At 48.1% G+C, this 25599-nt stretch overlaps 1 protein-coding gene across 1 annotated transcript in view; it reads left to right on the top strand.

Annotated features, from left to right (window-relative positions):
* The first annotated feature begins 4323 nt into the window (after positions 1-4323).
* Positions 4324-25599, top strand: part of ZNF532 (zinc finger protein 532) — a 103812-nt gene continuing 82536 nt past the window's right edge. Inside the window, 1 exon segment of the mRNA XM_032309069.1 lies at positions 4324-4522. Within this exon segment, the coding sequence (XP_032164960.1) occupies positions 4435-4522 (88 nt within the window). The 5' untranslated portion in view covers positions 4324-4434.

Here is a 25599-nt window from a genome sequence, read left to right as displayed (position 1 = left end):
GACGGCTCTTCCTTTTTCTCAGACACCTTCTTAGCTTTCCTTCCCTTCACTTAGGCTTGGAGAGTGGAAAACAAGCCCAAACACCAGTTCTTTTCAGAGATCCTCAGGCATAATGTAAACATTACAAAGAGGTAAGAAATCTTACAAAATTCTCAACAGGCCTTGCCCCCTGGCCCACCATTCCCAAAGATGATTCTGTGCTGGTATACCAAACGCCATACCTTTGGCTTTTCCTGAATTCTCTAGAATTCATAAAACAACCCCTTCCTTGGTCCCTGTCCTTCTCTTTCCTTGGGCAAGGCTGGCTTTCCAGCAGTCAGGCCCCAAAGCGACAGTAGGAGAGAAACCTTAGCGGATCCATCTAGTAGCCAGGACTCAGGAAGTCATTCAGATATCCAGGGGCCTCCTACAGAATGTCAACTTTGAACTGTTAAATTAATTAAAACAAGGAGGCCACAGACTCAGGCAGCTCGAATGACATGGTGGCCCACGTACGCAAATCAAAATCTAGGCCTGTAAATACCTGAAGGTCACATAATGGAAAAGCTAAGGACACCCAATCACAAACAGCCGACTGGGCTGAAGCTGTAGCCAATCACATCATTTCCTTTCTTTGTTCCGGCACCTTCTCTTGTCTCTCCCCGGGCTCCTGTAGGTGGAGCGCTCGGAACCACTTCCGGTTTGGCACTGCCCAATTTGAGTTCATTTTTCCTCAAATAAACTCTTCATATCTTTAATATGCCCCGGTTTATCTTTTCACAGACAGACACCCTACTTTCCCCACATTCAGGTCTCTGAGTGAAAGGCTTCCCGGGCATTTCCTAACTAAGGGTCAAGAAAGGGGATGTGGCTTTGCTGCAGAAAATCTATTTATAAAATCACTAACAAAGGATAAGGGGAATCCTTTCCCAGACCTCCCCCTAGTCTATTTCTCATAGGCCAATAATAATTTAAATCTGATTATGGCTTCTTTGAAGGGTATGGTTTTTGGGGGAAAAAAAAAAACGATTCTATCAATATGTTGATGTGAAAAAGATGGATTTTCTTTTCTTTGCTGGTCACTCAGCTCCAGATCTTTAAAATTATAATGCTAGTGTTGAATAGTGTAATCACTTCTTTTAAAATGAGCGAGCAAATGTAACCTATTAAACTCTATAACCGCCTAGGCCGACCTTAGTTTTGAGGTGAAAAATAATGTAGCTCAGGTCAGGAGACTCAATTTAGGAGTAGTTTGCAAGGCCTTTTGATGGTGAGATAAAGAAAAGGTTTTTCTTCTCGTTTTTGGTCTCCTTTTCCTCAAGGAACACACCTTTTGTGTGCTCTAACAAAGGAATTTCCGAATTCATAGTGGAATTTGGAGGTGAAGTATTACGGGTAGACTGATAACTATATGCGCCTGCAAAGCCGGTTTCAAACCACAAAAGGATTAAAAAAAAAAAAAAAAAGAAAAGCTGGGATTTTGCAATATACTGATTGGAGGAAAAGCTAAGACATTGCAAGTTAGCAATAAAAAACAGCAACAAACAAAATCCCAAAGGATTTGGAATTCCTTTAGTTTCTATTTGGCATAAGAATAATATGATTTCTTTGTTCTGTTCTTTCTTATCTCCAGCACTCAAATAATCCTTTATTTCATTCGTGCAGTCAAGTTACTTCTATTGTTGCCCAGAGCAGAAGGGTACCCAAGATAGCCTTACGTATGTAGAATAACAGAATGAACCTTTGTGTTGATTTTTTGGTGGAGGGATAGTGTCATGTTTCAAAAACTTACACTCAGTGTGTGTGTGTGTGTGTGTGTGTGTGTGTGTTTTCTGTTGTGAAACTCAATAATTTTACAGAATGGACTAGGATGGGTTCTTTGCTTTTAACTGTTGGTCTACCTGGCAAAAGGATTTCTCTGCAATCCTCTTTGTAAAATAGAACAGAGACAATGCGCAAGAAATTATTATTTTTTAAAATTTTTGGTTGTTTATGGTTTTTAAAAGCAGATGCAATGTTATCTGTGGCCGTTTGTGCAAATGATGAATTGTGCTTTCAAACTAATTTCCTCCCGTGAGTTAGACCAAAACACTGGGCTTTGTAAAAAGCTCTGCTTAAAAAGTATTTGGCATCATGAGGCCACGAGGCAGTTGTACAACTGAAGCCTCTTTATGATAAAAATAAGAAATCCAGACTTTAGTTTTGGTAATACAATTCCTGTAACCATTCGAACACTGCTGGACTGTGCTTTCAACTCCTGAGAGAAGGAATGGGGGCAGGGCAAGGGAGCTTGTTCAGTAAACAAAGATTCCAAATCTAGGGAATTTAGGATTTACTAGGATAATGTGCGTTATGAAATTTCATATATCAGAGTATGTGTAGTGCATCAAGATTTCAGCTAAGTAGGTCCTTGTATACTCTTCAATACCTGGAATGTTTTTACACGCATGCTAATAAAGGCTCACCTTTGGGAGAAGAAAAAAGGCCTCCTTTCAAATGAAATCAAGCCCAGGTAAAGTTGAAACTCAACCCACAGAGCTCTGGCACCGTTTTCAGGCTAAAAGAAGATGAGAGTTTCAATTTCATCATCTCGTAACACTGATAAATGTGGTGCCCTGGCTGACAAAATTTGCAGATTACCGAGGTCTTTCTAAACACGTGTAAATACGCGTGCCCATTTATGTGCAACTCCAAACAATTTGCCGATTGCAATGAAAGACCAAGGACTCTTCCGTGAGACAATCATTCGGTTCATTTACATGAAAAGTCTTAAATAGCAAAAATGCTACTTTCAATTTACATCACAGTGTCCCCATAATCGAGAACAATGGCTTCCTCAATGGAAGATAATGCAAAGGAGAGGCATACTGAGATTTAAAAAAAAAAAAAAAAACACCAAAAACCTCTAAAAACAAACCAAACCAACCGCATCAACTTTGCAAATACAAGCCAATTAATCTAATTTAAGATATAACACACAGCAACAGCTTCCCATGCTGGGGGTCTTCAGTGCTACTGGAGGAATATTAGTTCTCTTTAGAGTCCATCCGTTCACACACAAGTGAGCCTTTTTAAGAGCTTATGGTGACTTTTTTTTTTCAGATCCTTCCATTTTGTCCTAGTTCCAGGGCAGCCACAATTAGCTTGACATGGGGTTTCTCTCTCCTTTCAAAAAACCTCTCAATTGAGTGCACGTCTGTGAACGAGGTAGGACCCGGGACCCAGGGCCCGATAAAGAGCATACCTGATCTGTTGGTAACATATTGTCTCCTTCGTGGACGTGTGAACGATTATGCACACCTCTGTGGTCTGAGCGGGGTTTATACATGTATCTTTCTGCGTTCTGCAGGCTGGGACCACCTGCTGTATGTACAATACGTGCTTGCTCTATTTGTGCACCATCTTCCTTCTTGAATTTAAAGACCCACCTATTACATCTTGTTTACTCAGTATCATTCCCCCATTAAAGAAAGAAAGAAAAAAAATCCTACAAGAACTCAACATGCCATGTTTCAATCTGGCCCCAGTGGCTTTTTCCCTGAAAGCAAAACGTGTGTCTTTTACACCAGGGCTTTCTCCCCACCCCAGGGGGTGTCTTCCATTCTTTTGTGGCTCAGTTTAAGGCGAAAGGGCTCCAAACCACTAACTAAACAGAAGAGAGCCCCTTCTTCCCCCTCCAGGGAGAATTTCAGATTTAATTTATCTGAAGATAGCGTGCTCTCTTCTTACTTATTTGCCACCATTACGAGGATAACAAACCACCACCTTGGCTTCAAGATCCTGGGTGGAGAGGCTCACGGGCTTTTTCAACCATCTTTGGCGAGGCCTTGCTTCCTTCCACTCGAGTAAGTTGCGGCTTGGGGCCACGGAAAGGACTGGGTGAGAGCCCGAAATGTCGTTTGAAAAAGAGAGAAGCCCTCCCTCCATCCCCTGAGCCCCACCAGCCCGCTCTCCGGGGCGAAGCTGCGATCCAGCAGCCCCATATGGGCGAGACTTGGCAGGTCCGCGGGGCTCCTCTCGCAGCCGCGGAGTCGGAGTCGGCGCCGGCCGGGCGTCCGCGCCCGCCGGCCGCGGGGCTTCGCGCTCTAGCCGCCCTTCTCCCCGAGTCCTCCCTTCCCCCACCGGCCGCCCCCTCCCCCTCCGCCGCGCTCCCTTTTGTTCGCTCGCCGCTCGGGCCGCCGCCGCCGCCGCCGCCGCCGCCGGGCCCGCACCCCCAGCCGTAGGCCCCGGCGTGGCGGGCCGCCCCGCCGCCGCCGCCGCGCGGCCTAGAGCGCGCCGCCCGGGGAGGCGCGGGGCCCGGGGCCGGGCGCACGGCGAGGCCGCGGCGGCGGGGCGGCCCGGGGGCGCGGGAGCCGGCAGCCCGGGAGGCGGCGGCGGCAGGCGGCGGCGAGGCCGCTCCACCGCACACGCACACACAGACCCCGGCAGCGGGAATGCAGATGACACGCCCGTAACATGGAAGCCGCCGCCGCCGCCGCCGCCGCTACGACGACAGCAGCAGCAGCCACAGCAGCCGCAGCCGGCGGCGCCGCGCTGAACAAAGGTCATCCGAGCTGCGGCCCAGACGCCCGGGCTTGACCGCTGCGAAGGCCAACCCCGGGAAGGGGGTGGGTGTGCGCCCGCGGGGCGGGGGGCGGCGAGGGGCGGCCGGGGCGGGGTGGGGTGCGGCGGGGGCTGGGGGGAAGCCGGCGAGCGAGGGGCGAGGGCAGCGCTGGACGGGGCGCGGGTGGGCTGCGGGGGAGAGGCGGGCGCGCCGGCCCCTCGTGCCCACCCCTGCGGGCCGGGGTGAGCGCGTGAGGCTCAGGCCCCTTGGCCTGACTGCAGCGGCCTGTCCCACCCTGGCCTTGGGGACGGCTGGCCTTCGCGCCCCGCCGGCTTCCTCGGGGGGGCCGAGGACGAGCCGGTTTCGCTAGGCCCCACAGGTTCAGAGAGGGGGGCCACGTGAGCGCTGGAGCTCGCTCCTACCCCCTCCAGCGCCGGCGGTGCACCGAGGATTCTTTAAAGGCCTCTGTGCCCCTCGTTCTCCCTGCCCCGCAGCTCGGGCCCCCCCACCCCCACCGCAGGCATCCCTAGTTTCCTACCCCGAGGTGAAGGGATTTGGACTTCTCCCCCCAGGTGCTTGAAAGAAGAGAAGGTTGGAGGAGGAGGAGACTGGGGGGGCTGCTGGTGGTGGTGACAGGGCTGGGAGAGTGCGGAGAGGGACGGGAGGAGGGGGCTGGGTGGGGTGGGGGTGACAGGCGGAGAGGAGCCTGGTCAACAAGCCAGCACCACTCTGCTAGGAGGCCGAGGCCGCTCCTGCAGCCGACGCATCCAGTGTGAGCAGACACACATAGATTGCTTTCTTGGGGGCTCTTTGTCAGCCACCAACACAGAGAACACACACTGACACACACGTACACAAAGATGTGAGCCAGGTTGTGGGAGGTAAGTGGGGGAAGGAGAAGGAGGGGGAAACAGTGTCTGCGGTGGGCTTTGGGGTGGAGGGGCAGGGGGGATGGGCCCTGAGGGGCTCTGGGGTGCTTGTGAGGTGAGCCTTTCCAAGGCTGTGTGCTTGCCTGTGTGTGTGTGTGTTGGGGCGGGGGGGGGGGGGGGACACACGATGACCTTCCCCTCCTCACGAAGACCTAAAAGGGAAAAGCAACCCCTAGCGAGATCCCCTCTGTGCTGATGATTTTCAGGGACTTGTTGGCAACTCAGCGAGGGTTGCCATAGCTTTTTTATGTAGGGTGACCAGAACCGGCTGAAACTGGTTTGAGGCAGATCAGCTCCTGAACACAATGCAGTCACTGAGCTACTACAGTGGGATAGCAGCTTCCTCCCTTCATGGCAGCCAAAAGCAGAGGAGCTTGCAGGAAGGTACCATCCCAACACAGTATGTGAATGCACACTTAGACACCACACAGCACTGGTACGTGACTGATGGAGCCCTAAAAGATTCTGTGTAGAGAAGAGGGAAAAAAATGTGCAGGTTTGCAAGGTCTGAGATTACTTGGGCTTTTCCTGCCTTTTTCTTTTGCTTAAGGGATGGACAAGGAGCTGAGATTTATGACCCTTATTAAAGAAAATATGTGCCTTGCTAGGGTGGGGACACTTGGTTTCTGCAGTCTCTCTTTCTCTCTCTCTTTCTCTGTGTTTTTAACAAAACAAAACCAAAATGAACTGATGGGTTTGTAATGGTAGTTTTGTTTGTTGCTGGAGAATGCTACTTTGCATGCTTTTTTTTTTTTCTCTCTTGCAGGGTATGTTCTGTTTTGTGCTTTTCCTTTTAGAAGCTACTAAAGGGTGTTGGGGATCCTTCTGACTATTATGAAGGCCAAAAGGTAACAATATTGTTCTAGGAAATGAGCATAAATGCGTTCCAGTGATGCTGTAAGGCATACATGCTGTCTTTTTTTTCCTTGTAGGCCTGTTGACTGGGGCTGCTTTTAACCCTTTCATATTTGCAGAGAATGCAAAACCGTGTGACAGTCACTGAACATTGAGCCAAAGTCTTTCCAAAAGGTCAAGGTTCACAAGGTGAGATATGATATTTTGAGCATGAATTTAAGTGTTTTATTTGAAGGTCCGTGCAGAGGCAGATGGACAGTGGATTGGTACCCTGGAGATAATTTTGGGTTCAGAGCGGAGAGGGAATACTCTTAATGTTATCCAAGTTTAATGGGATTAGGGTGATTTTATGATGGGATTGCTATCAAGACAAAATCAGAATGACTTCCTTAATTCGCATGTGGCTAGTCCTTGGGAAGGAGGCAGGCCTGGAAAGAGGCAAGTTTAGAGAACGGTAGGCATCAGGGCCTTGTGGAGAATGTACTGGTTTGCATGAGACTTAAAGCAGCACACATGTAGCATTATCCCGATGGTGACCAAAAAAAAAAAAAAGGAAGGACTTGGCCAAATCGAGGCAGCCTATTTGAGGAGTCTGAAGGTAGATTTGCCTTTTGTTCATTCATCACCTTCCTTTTACCTTGTGCTCCGTGTTAACCTGAAAGGTTTTTCAACTCGGAGTCAAGTGGTGGAATGGCTTTTATTGATTTTAGGGGCTGTTGACGGTGAGTTTGCCATTGGATTATTTGTGGCATACATTTTAATGTGGAATGCTAATGCAGTACCAGGAGGAAACCGGCTAGTCTGGCTTCGTCTGTGAAAAGATGCCTGTTAACTCAAAAGCTTTGTAGCAGTGGATGGTGGAAAATATCTGAGGCCTTAAAGAGCTCGCTATTCTCCTCAGGCTGGTGCTTGTATGTACCCCCAAAGCCAGAGGTTTTCGAGGAGCAGGGAGAAGAAAGCAGGCATGAGTCTGGCCAAGTAAAGAACAAAGAGAGTGAGCGCTTACCGGGGGAGCACTAAGCATTTTGCCTTGGGGTTCCTGGTGAAAAGAGCTGCAACTTCCCCAAACAGGAAGCCAGCAGCTCCAGAATCCTATCCAGTATGATCTCCAGGACACACAGAACTTGGTCTGGGTCCTGGTCTGGTAGGAGGACAGTCAGGAGGAGCTCAGAGAGGACAGGATTGGAAAATACATCTGTCCCCTACTTTGAAGAGGGCATTTTGTTCCTCCTCGATTTGATTTGCGCAGAGTCGAGCCTTTTCAGAAATGCCGAGGATCTTAGAATATGCTAAGTTGTGTGCTGGCAGTTGGTGGGCAGAGTATCTGCCGTGAAGGGTGTCAAGTATGCTAGGGTTTTTATTGTTAAGGGTTTTTTTCATGTGATCGCAGAGAACCCAGTATGTGATAAAGCTGGCAAAAGGGAAGCGAGTGCACGGTTAGCTCAGAGTACTTTGCACAGTATTTAATAAAGATAAATGTAATCTCCGTCTGATAGACCAGTTAATAGCTTACACGATGGAACAAAATTCTTTACAAATCACTGTGCTGAAATGGGTGTTCAATTCTACATCATTTTCGACTGCCAGAGGTTCACTGTCTGAGTGTGGTAGAAATCTGCTTGCAAAGCAGATCGCAATCCACGTTGCACGATATGCTGCTCCTGCTTTTCTGGTGCCAACTAAAACTCAGATGGCGAATATGATAAACCTTAATTAGCTTAATACAATAAGCTGTTTTATAATTTAGTCCTTCATTCCTGTCTTTAGAAAGGCAGTGGTTTTTATTTAACTTTGACAGCTAACCCCTTGCAATCAATGTTTCTTGATAGTCTGTTTTAAGAGCCCTTTTTGTAAGGAATTGCATGGCGCAGAATGTTCTGGTTGACTCTCTCTGTGGTTTTTAGCTTTGTTACTCCTCCTCCCCCCAGAAGGCTCCTGGAAAATCGCATTTGTTTTGCATTTAGGCCAGCCTTTCCAGCTGCAAGGGCTGTTTAAGCTTGGAGAGCTGGTTCTCCGGGGCAGCAATCAGAGCTCATCTGTGGACTGAGGTTTGTCTCAGGTGGCGATCTCCTGCTGAGGTCTAACAATGTAGCAGGCCCAGGTCTCCCAGGACAGGAACCGAGAGCTTTCTGGGCTTGGGAATGTGAATGTGAGTGTGGAGAGTAAGCAACACCATTCTCCTTCCTGGAAGAGCCAGGAGAGAGCAGGGTAGCTCCCACACTTGGGGCTGGGCCTGTGTGAGAGCAGGGTAGCTCCCACACTTGGGGCTGGGCCTGTGTCCTTGCTGTCACTGTCGCCATGCGGAAGGCCACACCTGGAGCCTGCGGCAGGCTCTGAGGAGGGTGACGAGCCGGCCATCTCCTCTGGAGGAAGAATGTGTGGGTTTGGCTGATGAGGGTACGCTGGAAAGAAAGTGTCACAGGGTGTTGAACCTTTGTTTTCATCCTTTGCTTCTTTGGATTTATTTCTTTGCGTGTTAAGGAACATTAGATCCTGGGCTTTTAGGACTCTGAGCATCCTGGTTCAGGAGAGGAGGCTTGTTGCTTTCTCTTTTCCCCCTCTCTTCTCTCACAAAGAGATGCCCTGCCCCCATCCACCTTGACTCCTTCTTAAAAGAAGGGTTTAGGAGGGAGGCAGGGCCCACGTAGGTGGAATTTTCTGCGTATACCTTTGCCTCGGATGAGTTCGAGTTTTCAGATTTGTGTCTCCCGGCCCTCTTTATTTCTTCCCCTTGAAATGCTTTCTTGGGTCTGTCTTCTCTTGGGTCTGAATAAGGTCCCTCATCTCCTTGTTGGAACTCCCCATCTAGCTCTTCACAGCTGGAGCAGAGGTTGTCCCGATATGGGGCCCTGGGATGGTTGCCAGTGCGAGGGAAACCGAAAGTATCTGGAAGAGATTTGGGGTTGCTCTCTCCTCATTCTCCCAACATCTCACCCGAATCAGTACAGTAACCACATCCACAGTAAAGCATTGAGGAAATCTACACCTGTGTGTTAATTACATTCGAGGGACGATCTTTAACCAAGTCATGGTTAAATAATTAACTTTTTAAACTTTTAAATTTACATACAGTGAAATCTGCTCTGTGGTGTGGAGTCTTTGGGGTTTTGACTAGTGTAGAGCGCTGTGTGTCCACCTGTGCCGTCCAGAGGGAGTGGTTCCGTCACTCCCGAAACTTGCCTCCTGCTGTACATTGGTGGTCAGATTCTTCCCATCCAAACCCTTGGCAACCGCCGGTTTGTTCTGTCCCTATATTTGGTCTTCTCCAGAATGCCATATGAACGGCTTCTTTCCTTTAGCAAAGCGCATTTGACATTCATCCACGTTGCCGTGTGTGTATCCATGCCGGCTGCTTTTCCGTTGCCAAGCTGTGGACCGCGATATGGACATACCACAGTGTGTTTCTTCGTTCCCCCGGACGTGTGGGGTGCTTCGGCTGGGCGGGTGCTTGCGAGTAAGGCGGCTCTAAACATTTGCGTACAGGCTCTTGTCTGAACCTAAGTTTTTACGTCTCTTCCCTAAATACATGGGGGGCAGGTGGCGTGGCTGGGTCATAGGGTCAGTGCCTAAGAATTAGAAGTCCAAGCGAAAGCACGTTCAGCTCTTCCTCGCAGCTCACGAGAGAGAGAGCTGGCCTTGTCAGCGGCAGTTAAGACTTCCCAAGTAAGACGTCGCAGGGAGCATTATCTGAAGACGCGCGAGAGATGATTATGATAATAGGACCACTCACTAACGGGATGACATGCTTTATAACCCAGAACTAATCGGAATTAGCCAAAAGTGGAAACAGAAAACTGCCGGTGGTAAAATATCCTTTATTTCCTACAGCAATCATTTTTCGTCTCTTCAGAAACAGTTGGCAGTTTAATTTTGACATTTGTCTTCAGGTTCAGGGCCACGCCAGACAACAGCAGAATCACAGTCCCGGAAAGTGGTACCGAAGTTCTTTGTTGAAATCGGACTTGCGTAAACAACGTATTATTAATTATGATTTGCCCGAGTTTTTGACTGCCAGAATATGGGTGTGGTTTTAATATCTGAAGGTATTGTTCAGGTTTGATGCCTTTTAAGGAAATGAGAACATTTAAGCAAAATCTAGGCAGTAAAGCTGGGAGACTTGGGGAGATTTAAAAAAAAATTTTTTTCTTTTGTTTTCTTTTAACTTTAAACATTTTTTCAGACCAAGGTTGGGTACTGGAGACAGAGAAGAGCCCGAGAAGTGGGAAGTGATCTTAATTGGGGGATTATTTCATCCATTTTACAGTTACTGAATGTTTACAAGCACCAGACATTTTGCTAGGCCCTGGGAGTACCAAGAGAAAAGGAATCCAGAGAGAAAACTGGAGTGGGAAGTAGCCTACTGGTGCTATGACAGGAATGTGAATGGGCCACCTAATGCCCAGTGTCCAGAGGGAGGAGCCCTCGAAGAGGTGGCTTCTGTGGCGAACCGGGAAAGATGGGTAAGAGGAGAGACAGCAGGCAGAGACCGGGGAAGAGCGTGGAGTCCTTTGGAAAGACACTGAGCGAGCCTGGAGTTGTGCATGGGGCCGGGAGAGCCGGGTGGCTGTGGGAGAGGAGGCGAAGACATCAGGAGGCTGGCAAGGGCCAGAATGACCAGAAGGTCATTCTCTACAGAATATTCGAGTGAGGACTTTCTTGTGGAGGTGGTAGAAGCCGAAAGCCTTCGGCCTTGGGGCAGTGTCTGAGGAGGGAAGGGAGGCTCTCCTCGCTGGAAGCAAGGAGGTCACAGGAGGGGACCACCGTAGCAAATCCGGGACAGAGGGGGGCCTGACCCCAGGCGATGCAGTGGGATGGAGTGGTAGGTGGGGGAGGGGTGTGTACTCATGGGCAGGGGTAGGGGAGAGGGAGGAACAGGACAGTGCCAAGTTTGCTCCTTGAGGTGATTTGCTGCTGGTTGCTTTTGTCTGGGACAGACCTCCATCAGAAGGCAGAATAGATTCGGAGGGCGGATGTGAAGGGGCTCCATACGGTGAGGTCAAGTTTGGGTTGGGTCGCCCATGGAGGTGTCCTTTGTTGCCAGGATCTCTTTGGGCTGGAGGAATGGGCGTGGAACAGAGATGATAGAAGAAAGATGTAAAAAAAAGTTGAGTTTGGGCTTCCATAGGATAATGGTTTATATAGTCACAGCCTTAAAGAAGGAGCAGCTGGGGAACTTACCACGCATGCTTTGGAAAATGGGAGGGCAAGACATTTCCGGAGAGGCAGAAAGTAATCTTAGTAGCTGACATCTGCAGACACGCAGCCCATCCTGGAGGCCGTTCTGCTGGTTATCTCCCGTCATACTGAACCAGCGAGAGGAGCTGGGTCCTTTTATCCCCGTGATGCAGGTGGGAAACAAAGACCCTGGCCAAGGCGGCTTGTAAGTCATACCAGAGGCAGAATTTGAGGCTTGTTCCTCACCACCAGGCCGTTCTGCTTTGGGGAGCAGAGCATGAGGAAACCCTGGAAGGTGTTTAGGGGTGTGGAGGAGGAGCCTGAGAGGGCACAGGTAGGCCCTAGACAGTAAAGGCACTGATAAGGTTCACGTTAGAAGTGGCAGTTGACGCTGGCTGAGGTGAGAACGTGTCGTGGAGAAGTCTGGGACACAGTTGAGGCTCCCTTGTAATTAGCCCCGTTTTCCCGACTTCACTCAGCACGGAGAGAGGAGAGTCTCCGTCAGAGACGGTGCAAGAAAGCGGGTAGAGAAGAGGACATTTGTACTGGGCACTATAGGGTGAGGATACAGATTGGAAGGGAGAAGGAACAGGGACATTTTTGTTTTTATTTGTTCTTTGGAAAGAACTCAGATTGAAAGTAGTGCTGAGAAGAATCTTTAGTTTCAGTAACAAGTAAACACAGTTAAAGAATTCTTTGAGTCATCTTCTGCAGACAGGAAGTTCTAAATTTTTCCTCTTTTAGAATGAGAGGAGGAAAGCAAACTCTACTTGATCTAAATCTGGAGACTGAAATAAGTAATTTTTAGACAAACTCAAAGTAGCCTTTTTAGCTGTCCCAAGTGTTCCCTCCTAAGTTGCCTGTAATTGATGGTCCTTAGGGACAGAAGATGCGGGTTTTGTATTGTTTTCAGTTAGATATTAGTACAGCTTGACGTAAGAAGAAATTCCAGGCATCTTGTAGGATTTAGAGAGGCCTAAAGATAAAATCAAGGTGTTGTTCTTGAATGTTTTCTCAACTCAGCCTTTCCTTTTTGGGACACAAACTCTGGCTTTGCAAAGGCTGACTCATTGGTCTCATTATGGGTATTGATTTTGATCATTTTCTTCCGACAGGAACAGAATTCTTTCTAGGGATCTGAATCGCAGTTAGGTAGCTGAAAACCTAAGAAAATTTGGAGCCCTGTGTTTTGTTTTTGTTTTTGTTTTTAAAGGTCTGCTAGCTGGAAATACTTCAAAGATGTACACTAATCTCCTTTTCTGCAGTGAGCCCAAACTGGGGGGAGAGAGGGGCTGGTAGGTGGACCTGGAACCCAGCACTCTCAGCTCCCGGTCTGCGGCAGCTTGTGTATCACAGACTGTCTCGCTGCCCTCCAGTTTGTTATGGGCTGGGTGGTGTGTATGCCCACTCCTCATACCATCGTTAGGTCCTGTGAACCACACAGGTTCTCCTTGGTGAGCTGGTCTTGAACTGTTCTGCTGATTTAACATAGCAAGAGTGGGAGAGGTAGTTTGAGGTCTCTAGTTTGAGACGTGATCATGCTGAGTGTTCTAGTGAAATCGGGGGGCTTGGTCCACGGGGATTTTCAGTGGTCTTTGCCTGGCTTTTGGTGACCTCAAGCTGCATTCTGCCACCATGGGACCTTGAGCAAGTTCCTTAAATTCTAGGCCTTGCTTTTCTTTTGAGGGTCGTTACGAAGATTAAGAACACGTAAGGTGCTTCATAGAGTGTCTGCTACAGGGTGAGTCCTCCCTTGGATCTTTGCTGTGCTGTGTTCCCAGCTTCCCTGGGGTAGGGGAAGGGCCTTTGCTGACATTTCTTATCGTAGAGGGCGTTATTTCTCCTGTCGTGCCCGTTAGCTCAGTTTTAAGTAGTTTTGTTTTGGCCCACAGTTGAGTGTCTCCCGGCCTGTCTTCAGTGATAGCTGCCCGATATCTGGTATAGAAGTAGGGGAAATGTAGGCAGGAGGACAGTGTCCTTGTTCCCACTTGGCTGGACATTCATTTGTAGCTGGAAAACGTTGGATGAATGTTGTCATTATCATCTCGTACTTTGACTGTCTTTGTTTCCAGAAAAATCCAGCCCCATCAGTGGTGGCTGTAGCCTAGCTGATGTAATTTATGTTAACCAGAGTTAAAAGAAACAAAACCTGACTGTGCAAATATGACAGGTTAGCCACAGCCTCCGCTCCATCCCTGCTCCCATGGCACGCTGCTTCCCACGTTTGCTTGGCAGCGACTGGATACTTGTTATCTTGCACACCGGGATATGGTGGTGACAGAAGTCTGAGTGGAGAAGGAACCTGCGGGTCATATTTTGATGTCTAAAACTTCTCTGTCGATAGAGTGGGCGCTAGCCCCATAGGGCCGTAGAGTGCTTGCTTGCAGTGTGACTGGTCCTAACTGGGCTGAGCTGTAAGCATGGAACGCACATCAGGTTCTGCAGACATATACGAAAGGGGAAAAAAAAGGATGCAAATATTTCATTAATACTTTTTCATATTGATTACATGTTAAAGCAAGGCTCTTGTGGTTGAATACAATTTATTACTAAACTAAAATTATTAATGTTGTTTTGCCCCCCGCCCTTTTTTTCTTTTTTAAATGTGACTGCTAGAAAATTTAAAACTGTATGTGTGGCTTTCATTCTTTCTCTGTTGGACAGGGCTGGTCTGGAACGTTAGATGGACATCTAAAGAAATTGAGCAGTAGAAGCTCTCTGGTGCCCTGAAGTGTTGAAGTTCATTGTGTTGAGTTGCCCTTTTGGTTGGAAAAGATAATGGAAGGTCGATGTGATGCCTCCTGGTTAGAGAAACTCGTGCTCCACTGGTGTGGACCCTCTTCTCTCACACGTGTCTCTAGTTCATGTCTCTGCATTATTGGGTCTAGACAGCCGTGCCAGGCCGGTGTCTGCTTCCAAACGGACAGGGAACCAGTGCAGATCACACGTTGACCACGTAAGCTAGATGCTTACACCTAATGTCCCCTGTGAAGTGTGATTACCATTCCTGGTGAGACTCTGGGGAGGTGAAGTGACTGGCCCAGGGTGGTACCGCTCGTGAGTGACAGACCTTGGATTTGGGCCAGGGATGAGCTGACTTGGGAGTCCTACTGCCTTTTCTGAATAATGGTTCCTGCTTGGTGTTCCTGTCTTGTTCCTCTTGCTCAGAGTCCCATACCTGGTCCCGGGTGCCCTTGTTGTCTAGATAGCATTTCTCCCATTTTAATTTGCATGCAGATCCCCTGGGGCTGTGTTAGATTGTGCAGACAGTGATGCCGGCTGGCTGAGTGGGCCAGGGTTCTGTCCCTCCTCTAACGGGCTCACGCTGGTCATGGTGACCTGTTGCTGGACCACGCGTTGGGTAGCGGTTTCCTTCCTTGGGTTTTGGACATGCTTCCTCTGATTCCAGAGTGATCTGACTCTCTAAAACTTGCCTCATTCTGCAGGGCCTCACCCTGTGGCTTTGCCTGGGATGCCAGCAAGTGCACATGGGGCCAGAACTGGTTTTCGGTGGCAGGTGCCCAGCTGGGCATGAACGCTGATTTCTGTGTACACACAGTTGGACCGGATCGACATATTCCTGTTCTTACATAAGTGCATCACTCCTCCTTCCTTATCCTAACCCCTTCGGCACCTGTCGTCTGATAAAATACAAGATAATTTTAACACTGAGCTATGTGGCAGGGGTCTCCGTTTGAAGTCCTTGTGATGAAGACCGGCCTTAAGTCGACACTCGGGGGTGACTGTGCTGTGTTTGTTTGGTTCAGAGTCTGTATCTGAGAGAGATGAGGACTCGGAGCAGTGGGCCTGCCACTGTTTCTGCCTCCGTGCCTGACAAGGAATCGAGGTGGCTTGTGACTTTCCCTTAGAATGGGAGTTACAGTGCGCACCTCACACCCAAGTGTGGAGGGATGAGTCGTCACCACCACCTGCTTCTTAGCCCAGGGTGAAGGCAGCTGGCCTGGAGTCCTTGGATCAGGAGGTCTTGGTCTTTGATCAAACCAGAAATGGGGTTTCAGGAGGGAGCTTGATGTGTTGTGTGTTTGAACTCTTAAGAGGTTGTGCAGAATTTAGTGTATTTTAAAATTTTTCAAATTTTAAACACGTTTTAAAAAACATCTTAACATTTTTTAATCTTTAAAGGGGGCAAAGGGAGAGGCAGAGAATCTTCAGGTAGATTCCCTGCTGAGCACGGAGCCCGACATTGGGGCTCGATCCCAGGATCCCAAGATCAGGACCTGAGCCCAAATCAGAAGTCAGACACTCCAATGACTGAGCCACCCAGGCAGCTTCCGTGTATTTTTTAAATCTGGGGACGCGTATTGATTCAATGAGCTAATGATTAAATGATGATTAAATGATACATTAGGTTACCGTCCCCATTGCTCTGTAAGAAAACTCCGTTTCACAGAAACACGAGTTGAATTTTAGATCTTACTGGAAATTTGGACTCAGAGAGTTCTGCGATATATGAATCTGGCACAGTGAACAGGATTTTTAATTGTTGGCTAAATCTGTCAGCTCCCTGCTTGGCGCAGGACCCGGTGCCTGGTGCGGTGGGGGTGTCTGCCTGGCCCGTGAGCGAAGCTGCTGAGGAGTCCCAGACTGCTGGAAGGGGAGGGGGTGGGGGGGGTGGCAGCAAGGCTGGGTGTTCAGGGTGGCCAGGCGGTGGGGCCAGCCGTGGAGAAAGGGGTTGGGACTGTGGAAGTTCAGTCTGAGTTGCGGGTGAGTTCAGAGTGCAGCGGGGGGGTCGTAAGTGCAGAGGCTTTCGGAGCATGCCAAGCGTCAGGAGAAGTTAGGAGTCCGAGACTAGACAGACACTCAGGTTGTCAGAAGACAGAGCAAAGCTGGACAGATGGTCACGAGTCTAGTGGACAGGCGGGAACCAGTGGCGCATGAGGCCGCAGAAGCGGCGGCTCTGTAGGAGTTCAGGACAGCAGCAGTTGGGCGCTGGGGACTGTGTGCTCAGAGGAGAGGCCCCCGGAGTGAGGGTAGGGTGCGTGAATGGGCGAGGGCAAGATGAGCTGCCTTTGCCGGTGATCTCTGCATCACCGAATCAGAACCAACTCTACGGGGCAGCCTTCCTGTGACGTGACAGGTCAGGGCACTTGTTGCTCAGGTGGTTGAGGTTAGGAGAGTGGACTGGGAGAAGCAGTAGCTCCTTGTACGCAAGGTGGATGCGGAAAGGTGTTAAAATACTAGATCCTTTGGAGTTTGCCTGACTTCACAGGACACATGATCAAGATGCGGCTTTTCAAACTCACACCGGAGGAGAAGGTGTTGACGATGAGGCCACGCCTGCTGCTGGGGAGGGCTGCCGTGTGGTCTTGTACTGAGCTTACTCTGTGTTCTTTTCAGGGCCACATGGCCGCTGCTGTGTCTTTGTGCCTCTCCTTGGTGGAACTACTTTCTCCTTCCGGTGCACTTGGCAATGGTGACTGTCCCACAGCCCCTGTGTTCCCACATCCCTGTCTAAACTGCTACTAACGGGGCACCTGGGTGGCTCAGTGTGTTAAGCATCTGCCTTCAGCTCAGGTCATGATGCAGGGTCCTGGAATCCAGCTCTGTCGGGCTCCCCACTCTGCAGGAAGCCTGCTTCTCCCTCTCCCACTCCCCCTACTGTGTTCCCTCTCTCGCTTTCTCTTTGTCAAATAAATAAATAAATAAAATCTTAAAAATGAAAGTCCTAGTAACATCCCCTGTGTTGCTTAGTCCCACGTCTGGTTCTCCAGACCTGCAGCTAACAGGTCCTGTCTGCTCAGCTGTGAGTTGGAGGGCCCGGTTACGCCAGCACTGCACGGGTGGTAGGGTAGTTTGCACTGGGCTAGTGAAACACCCCCTAGTGACACATCTATTGCCTGGCAAGGGGGTGGTCTTACCCCGTTGTATGCCTGAAAAACTTGAGGCTCTGAGAGGTTAACACACATGCAGAGGATTAGTTGTTGGCAATTGGCATCCGTGCCGGGGTCTTCCTGACCCCAATCCTATACCGTTTAGCATTCTCCGGTATAGTAGCTAAAGTGAAGGGGCTCTTTGGAGCATAGAGTTGGGACTCTTTTGTTGATTTTCTGTTTACTCAAAATCACAAAAACGATATGTTTAGCTTCCAGCATTTGCTCCGTAAATGGCGAAGGCCAATTATCTGAGTTATGCATTGGAATGAGACACTGGAGATAGGAAATTTGGCTAGATGGCTACACATCAGGCCTAATGTGTAGGGCTCATGGGTACGTTGCTGTATATTTGAGGCCTCTCCCGGGCAGGGGTGTGTGTATGCGTGCGTGTGCACGCACATTATTGCTTGTGTTTGAGGCTCCATATAGCACATACCTATTTGGCAGAAGGCCAAGTCTGGTTTATCTGGCCGATGTTAATTTGGGGAAAGATGAAACACACGTAGTTCAGCACTTGAGTAGTAATAATGAGGCTTTAATGGTTTTGATTTTGGATGACTCAGAGAACTGTAAAACATTTGGTTCTCCTGTCTGCAGCATTAGGGTATTGTCGACCTCCGCTGGAATTTCACACGTAGCTGTAACCTCTTTGGTTACACAGTGCTCTTATTTCAGGTCACTGAGGACAGGAAACCTTTGTTCTGCGTCTCTTGTGCTTCTTAGAAGACCTTGTGGGGCCGTCTGTGTGCAGGAGGCACTTTTGGATGCTTGTTCTGTCCCAGGTAGTGGCTGGGAATTCTAATGGCATAGGTCTTGTTATCCCCTATCTGAGAGCACCGGAGTTGGGGTTTCATTTCTTCTAGGGCTTTCTCTATGCTGGAATCCTCTCCCTGATCTTGTTTTGATACTATAATAACCCAGAGTAATTAGGACTCAACTATATGCCAGATAATTCAGGTAGAAGTAAGTAACTACCTGGATTATTATTATGTTTTTAAGATTTTATTTTATTTCTTAGAAAGAGAGAGAGCGGGGGAGGAGCAGAGGGAGGGGGACACGCAGACTCCGTGCTGAGCAGGGAGCCGGGCACGGGGCTCGATCCCACGACCCTGAGATCGTGACCTGAGCTGAAACCGAGATTCGGATGCTCAGTCGCCTGAACCACCCAGGCGCCCCTGGCTTCTTGTATTTAACCTTCACAGTAACTCTGGAGTGGGTCTTCTTTTTTCCATTTTACACATGAGAAAACAGAAGCTTGAAGAGGTTAAGTAACTTGCCCAGAGTCTCGTAACTTGGAAGGGGAAGAGCCAGGGCTCACTCGCATTTGTCTTCCTCCGGAGCCCGTGCTTTGAGCCATGATCGCGCACTGTGGTTTACAGATGTCATTTCTGCCGCCTGGCCACGGCAGGCTCACGTGTCTTTGAGGTTCAGAGCTGCTGCTTCTGGGTCAGCCAGTATTTCTCCTATTGTTGAGGTCCGAGAGGTATTTCTGGCCTGCTCTGTGGCACTGATGTGGCTCTGGCGGCTGAAGGCAGGTAAACATTGAGAGCTACCCTTGCTGCCTTTCCTGACTTGTCTTCTTGACCACACGTGTGTCTCTACCTGTGGGTGTGTGCGTCTGGCAAGACAGACAGCGTCCTTTGGCAGTCATTACCCACCAGTCAATGTCTTTATCATCACTTTGGCGGCATTAAGGTTAAGGCACAGCCCCTTTAGGATCAGCTTTTTATGACTAGATTTGTTCCCTTGCTCTTTCTTGAGTTGTCTCGGGGTTAATGCAGAGGAGCCTGGGGAGTGGAGCTGCTGGGAGAAACATGGAGTTAAACGTCAGGAGAATGGGCATGGCGCATGTCCGGCACACTCCATTCCAGAATGTGTTCCTCTTTGCCGAGAGCCGTCTCTAGGGAGAACAGCTACTTACACCTTGTTTGCAAGCGTGTCCAAAGATGTCTCACCCACAGGCTTCTGGCCTCCAGTCCTCTTGGAGGGTCCTCCCAGCCTGGGGCCCCAGAATGAAGATTCTCACTGGGAGTTCACAGCAGCAGATCCAGGAAGAGAGCTGTGTGTGTGTGTGTGTGTGTGTGTGTGTGTGTGTGTGTATGCATGCACGCACACATTTAATCCAGCATTTCCCACATTCCCTGGCTATGGGATCCCTTTTTGGTGGAACATTCCTGGGTGAACATCCTTCGGGCTGTTGGCTGTCACTGATGTGAACTTAGTGAAAGATGGGAGGGCCTCGAGAGGGGGAGGGCCAGGGCTTCCTCCGATCTCTTCCTTTTTATATAATATAGTGATTGGTGAGGTGATGTGATTCATTGTGTGTTTTTCTGCCTCCTCTCTACCCCGGGAAGAGAATTTGTGAGTGAGTTATTTGTAAGGTCCACAGCCAGTAGACCTGCTGTGAATGGTAACTTTGGGGCGAGGCTCTTAGTTGTAGCTCATCGATGAAAGTAGTACCGTTCATAATCCCAAACATGTTTTGAATGAAACGTGTCTGGTGAGAATCGTTCAGTGCTCAGGTGATGGCTTCAGTTTGAAATGAATGTGAGAGCGTTGGCAATCGGGATGCAGGGAGTCCTCCGAGCACACTTTTCAGTGGGTGGAGAGGAAGGGGGCCGAGGCGCTTGCAGGGACCGGCCACCATCTCCACCTGGGTGACTTGGGGGCTGGTGGGAAGGCAGGTTTCTGGTGATTTTAAGAGGTTTAGGTCTTGGTGAGGGGAGGACAGGGTGGTGATGGGAAAATCTCTTGTTTACTTGGAGCAAAGCTTTTCAGCCTCAGTGCTGTTGGCATTTGGAGCTGCACAGTGCTGTGTTGTGGGGCTGTCCTGGGCATTGCAGGACGGACGGCCGCATCCCCGACACTGATACGCACCCCTCACCTCACCAACCCTCTGCCGCCAACATGTGACAGCCAGAAAGGTCTCTAGACCTTGCTAGATGGCAGGGATGGGGTGGGGATGGTGAAGGGGAGTCGCCCCCCTTGAGAACCACGGACTGAAAGCGTTAGGGCAAGAACGATACTTCAAAACTTGGGGCAGTGAGAATCCCCCACAAAGACCGCCAGGCAAAGCGAGCAAGCAGGCAAGCAGGCATCTTGAAACTGTGCAGATCCCCCAAGGAGTGTAACATACTGTGAGCTGCTGGTGTTCTTTTCTGTGTTGTCTAATGCTAGGAGTCTCAAAACTGTTTGCACATATTTGAAATTTAGTATTTAAGTTGAAAAAAACAAAAAACAACAACGCTGGTAAAATGAGTAAGAAACCATAGAAAACGGATCTGCTGGTTTGATTGTAGCATTTCAGGGACAAAGCCTTCCATTGTAGGATTTTGGGTTTATGTGTGAAAACTGAGAAGGCTTATTCAGGTGACAAAGGAAAATTACTTTGAAGTTCTCCATTGTGTACTCAACATATCACTTGTAATTTAGCAAATCGATCCTTTGCTTCAAGCTAGAATTGTAGAGATGCTACTAAAAAAATGTGGTATTTATAAAATGCCAAAGGAATGCTAAAGCTTTTGTGGGTTCTGCTCTTGAAGTGTACTCTTGAAGGTAGGGATCCTTTGTTTCAGCATTTAAATGGGCAAGTGATTTCTTGAGTTTGAAATACTGGAATTCACCAAACATGTTTCATTTAAAAAAAAAAAAGGCACTTTACATCTAATAGTGGTGGGTTTTTTTTTTTTTTTTTTTTAACTTTCTCATGAAACCTTTTGAATAACCCACTTTAAGCAGAGGACGTGGTGAACTTTCCTGAAGTTTATTGATGGTGACAGGTTTAGCCCAGACCCTTTCAGTATTTCTCTAAACTCATTGATGAATTAGCAAATTACCAGCACCAGGGTCTTTCACTTAAAAGAACGTAAATCCGGTGGGAAATGGGGCTGGAGCAAAAGTGCCTTTGACAAATTTACCAAGATTGATGACTTTGACTATCCCTAAGTTCACAAGAAATATAAACTCTCATCTACTTTCCTGTAGGTATGAAATTTTGAAAATGCACATCTACATTCGGTGGATGAACTCCGAAAAATATTTGTCCCTGCCTTCCCATCATCCCCTGCTCTTTTCTGGATTCAAGTGACAGAATGTTTGGTGTGCGTCCTAATCCTTTCTATGAATTTTACATATCTCATTTTACATACCTATATGTAGAAACATATAAAATGCAGTATGCTTGTTTTTTCTTTTTAATTTTAGTGTAATTTAGATACTGTTTTATGACCTGATTTTTATTTTCACGAAATGGTGTACCTTGATGGTTCCATGTTAGTATCTATAACACACTTACTCTTTTTTTTTTTTTTTTTTTTAAGGATTTGTTTATTTACTGTGGAGAGTGAGGAGAGGGGCAGAGGGAGAGAATCCTCAGGCAGACTCCCCACCGAGCAGGGGGCCCAGTGTGGGGGTGGAGGGGAGTTGGGGAGGGGGTGTTGGGGTGCTCAGTCCCAGGACACATGTGATCATGACCTGAGCTGAAACCCAGAGTCAGAGGCTTAACTGACACCCAGGTGTCCCTCGTCTGCCTTACTTTAATGACTGCGTAATACTCCATAAAAAGGATGTATTATAAATAATGTAAAAGGATGTATTATAAATAATGTAAATGTAGGTAACACTGTTCACTTAGAAATGCTGTGTACTTAGAAATGCTCACTGTGAGGCACCTGGGTGGCTCAGTTGTTAAGCAGCTACCTTTGGCTCAGGTTGTGATCCCCCAGGTCCCTGCTCGGTGGGAAGCCTGCTTCTCCCTTTCCTACTCCCACAGTTTGTGTTCCCTCTCTCGCTGTCAAATAAATAAGTAAAATCTTAAAAAAAAAAAAAAGTGGTTAAGGTGGTCAATTTCACCACAGTTTTTATAAAGCGGACGTATCACAGTTGATTCAGTCATCTCTCTACCGATGAACATTTCCATTTTTTCCAGGGTTCTGCTGCATCAAACATTTTTTATAGCAGTGCCTCTCACTTTGGAAGATTTAATTTTTTTTTGGTTTAAAACATTGTCCCTGTGCCCTAAGGTCAATGTCATGTTGTCCAGGTACAGGAAATGGAATCCTTGCCTTTTTTCCTTTGGAGGGGAAGAAGAAAAACCTAAGGACAAGAGCCTTTTTCCCCCCCTGTCTGGACTTGAAGGATTTATTGGTCGTGGGTGTGCTGCTGGAGAGTGAGACTCTCCTTAGCTGAAAGTTCTCTCTCGTCGTTAGCAGCTCCCGGGGTCTGTTTGGGCAAGCCCTTGCCCTGAGCACCTTTTTGTTGTTCTAGACTAGATACCTGCAGAGCTGTGAGACCAGGTTTCCAGAGGAATTCCTGGAGGTGAAATGAAGGACAGCCCTAGGGAGGGCGTGCACGGCCAGATAACAGTTCTGATAGCGAGGTCTGGGGCGGCCAGCGAGGGTTCAGGTCGCCTGCGGTGGTTTGGTAGTCAGTCAACTCTTCCTTCTGCTTGGAGCTTTCCTCGCAGAGCCGTGCTTTGAAATGCTAACCTGAGGGCAGCCCTGCCCTTTAAATCGACATTCCGCTTTCTAAAGAAAAACCTGAGACAGGTATTTTTGGAAGCTCTGTATGTTCAGTAAGTAGATGTTCCCCGGCTCAAAAACCTTACCACTCTGGGCATGTCAGCACAATTCTATTTTTGACTCTTGAGCGAGAAAAAGAAAACAGTGGTCACGTGGATTGACTGGAGGGGCTTAATTTGGGTATGTTTGATAGCGGTTTCGTCAGACAGCACCCTGTGTCATGTGCCTTTTGGGTCCCCGAGACCGTCTGGTGGGAGAGAGGGAGATACAGAGCGGGTCTGAGCAGCTGCGGCAGTGAGGGACCCGTCACCTTCCACCTGGGCCCCCACAAAAGCCACAAAACAAAGCAGAAGCCCCAGGCTTGAGGACACAGGAGCGTCTGTCCTGTGGGACCAGCCAGTGTCGCTAGTTGTGGCGAACGTGTCCTCTTCCAAATCCTAGACCCTCTCTGCCAGAGAGCACTCTGAGCTGGGGGCGACTGTGGTCAGGCCCATTTCCTGAGGAAGTGACTGAGGCCACCGGCTTCTGAGAGCGGCTTCAGCCTGGGGCCCCGGGAGCCCGCAGGACTAGAAATCACACGCACATTGATTTTCCTTTGAGCAGGGGCTTTGACATGAAAGCAGCCCTCCGCAGGTGTTTTTGTTAGGTTAGTGCTTTGCTTTCGAAAATTATTTTACTGCTCTGCCGTTATAGTTGTCTTTCTGTGGCTGTCCTCTGCTCCGGAAGTCAGAACACGGAAGGATCGGAACTTTGTGTCTTCCGCAAGGATTCTCTGTGATTATGTTCTGGTCTAAGTTAAGAAACCCAGTGTATTTTAAAAGGACTTAAATCACTTGAATAATAAAACATAATCTTTATGGGATATTTAATGTTATACAGGCAGACTCAGGATGGAATTCTTACTAGTTTTTTTTTTTTAATACTTAAAAAATAATTAATTTGATGCATTTATTTGAGAGAGAGCATGTGTGCATGAGTGGGGGGTGTGGAGGGCAGAGGGAAAGGATCCGAAGCAGACTGCTCTGAGCGCAGAGTACCACCTGGGGCTCGATCTCAGGACCCAGAGATCATGACCTGTGCCAAACGTTGAGTCACATGCTTAATCGACTGAGCCACCCAGGTGTCCCTCAGATAGTTTTTTTTAATGGACAAAATGTGGGAAACTGGGCATTTTAGAATTTGTATGTGATTTTAGCAAAGTATGAAGGAAAATGAAATACTAAATCAGTTAACGCCACACGAAGAGGGCCGGTTCAGATGTATGCTGTCATGGCTTGATATTACGTGTTTTCTAATTTTATAAATATGAAATCAGGTATTTTTCTTTAGAGTTTATTTTTTTTAAGGTGAGAATGTATATGACTCAGTCTTTTCCTCCCCTGGCCACCCCCTACCCCAGCATACCGTGGACCGTATTTTCTCTTTTCTTGATTTTCCATCTTCCCAAGAATTTAGCTAACACACAAGACTCAGAAGCTCTGAAGTTAGCTAGGTGGAGGTCAATAAGGCCCGAGTTTCCCTGTTTGCAGGTAGCTGGCACAAAGAAAGGGGTGCTTGTTCAGGTTTTACCTGAAATCCAGGGTGGTCTCTCTTGAGCCAGTTAACGTTTATCCGTATGTCTCTTTTTTTTTTCGTGTTGCTTTTATTTGCCTTTTCATATATATCTTTTATATTTCCTATAAAATATAGTTACTAAGAACATCATTCATACTAACTTGAGCGTTCTATTTAAAAAGACATTTTTCCAGAAGTGGAGCAGGTGCTTAAGAAATATAAACTCCTAAATAAAATTAAGTACCCTTGTCAGTCCTTAACTGTTATCACCTGGGCTTATCCAAACATTTGCTTTCCTTCTACCTAGAGGGCAGTAACTGTGCTCAGGGCCCCATTTCTTCCCTGGAAGGGTGGTTATTACCTCTTTAACGACTTCTAGGTATTTCTTTTTTTTACTTTTAATTGTACCTGGTATCTGCTTGCTAAAATCCCCTCAGTCTCAATTGCTCTGGTAAAGAGTTCTTTTCTGTCTCCCTGCCTATCTTTTTTGAGAAATGTAAAATGTAACAAAAAGTATAATGATGAATTGCATATCAGGTAGGAACCAGGCACTATTTTAGCTGTGTATGTCTCTGCGTGCACGCTCTGTTCGCTCTGTTCCTGCTTCTCCTCTCCTCCTCTGTCCCCCTTCCATTCCCCCGCGCTCCCCACCCCTCCCTGCTCACCACTCCTCCCCCCTCCCCTCCTCTTTCCCTGCTTCCCTTCCACCTTCTTTCTCCTCTTCTCTTGGACCTCATAGGCAACTGGCTCCCTCCTTCCTTTTTAGAGGGACCTGGGAGCCTTGTACTGATGCCCATTAAAAATCACCAGATAAATGGATTATACCTTATGAATGGGGTTAAAAAGTTTTCTTATGGGGCGCATAGGTGGCTCAGTTGGTTAAGTGTCTGCCTTTGGCCCAGCCATGGTCTCAGGGTCCTGGCTCAGCAGCTCCCCCCTGCTCTTGCTATGTTTCTCAAATAAAATCCCCCCCCCAAAAGTTTTTTTATCCTTGGGTTTTCATCTGTGTTTTCACATATGTATGAAGCCTCTTAAAATAAGAATTTGACTTATAATCAGTTTGACTCAGTGTACCTTAGAAAGTTGACTAGTGACTTCGCATGTCTTCCTGACCAGCTTTTTTTTTTTTTTTTTTTTTAATTTTTGACCAT

Source organism: Mustela erminea, chromosome 13, assembly GCF_009829155.1.
Source record: "Mustela erminea isolate mMusErm1 chromosome 13, mMusErm1.Pri, whole genome shotgun sequence".
Lineage (NCBI taxonomy): Eukaryota > Metazoa > Chordata > Mammalia > Carnivora > Mustelidae > Mustela > Mustela erminea.
This window is presented reverse-complemented; position numbering and strand designations above follow the sequence as displayed.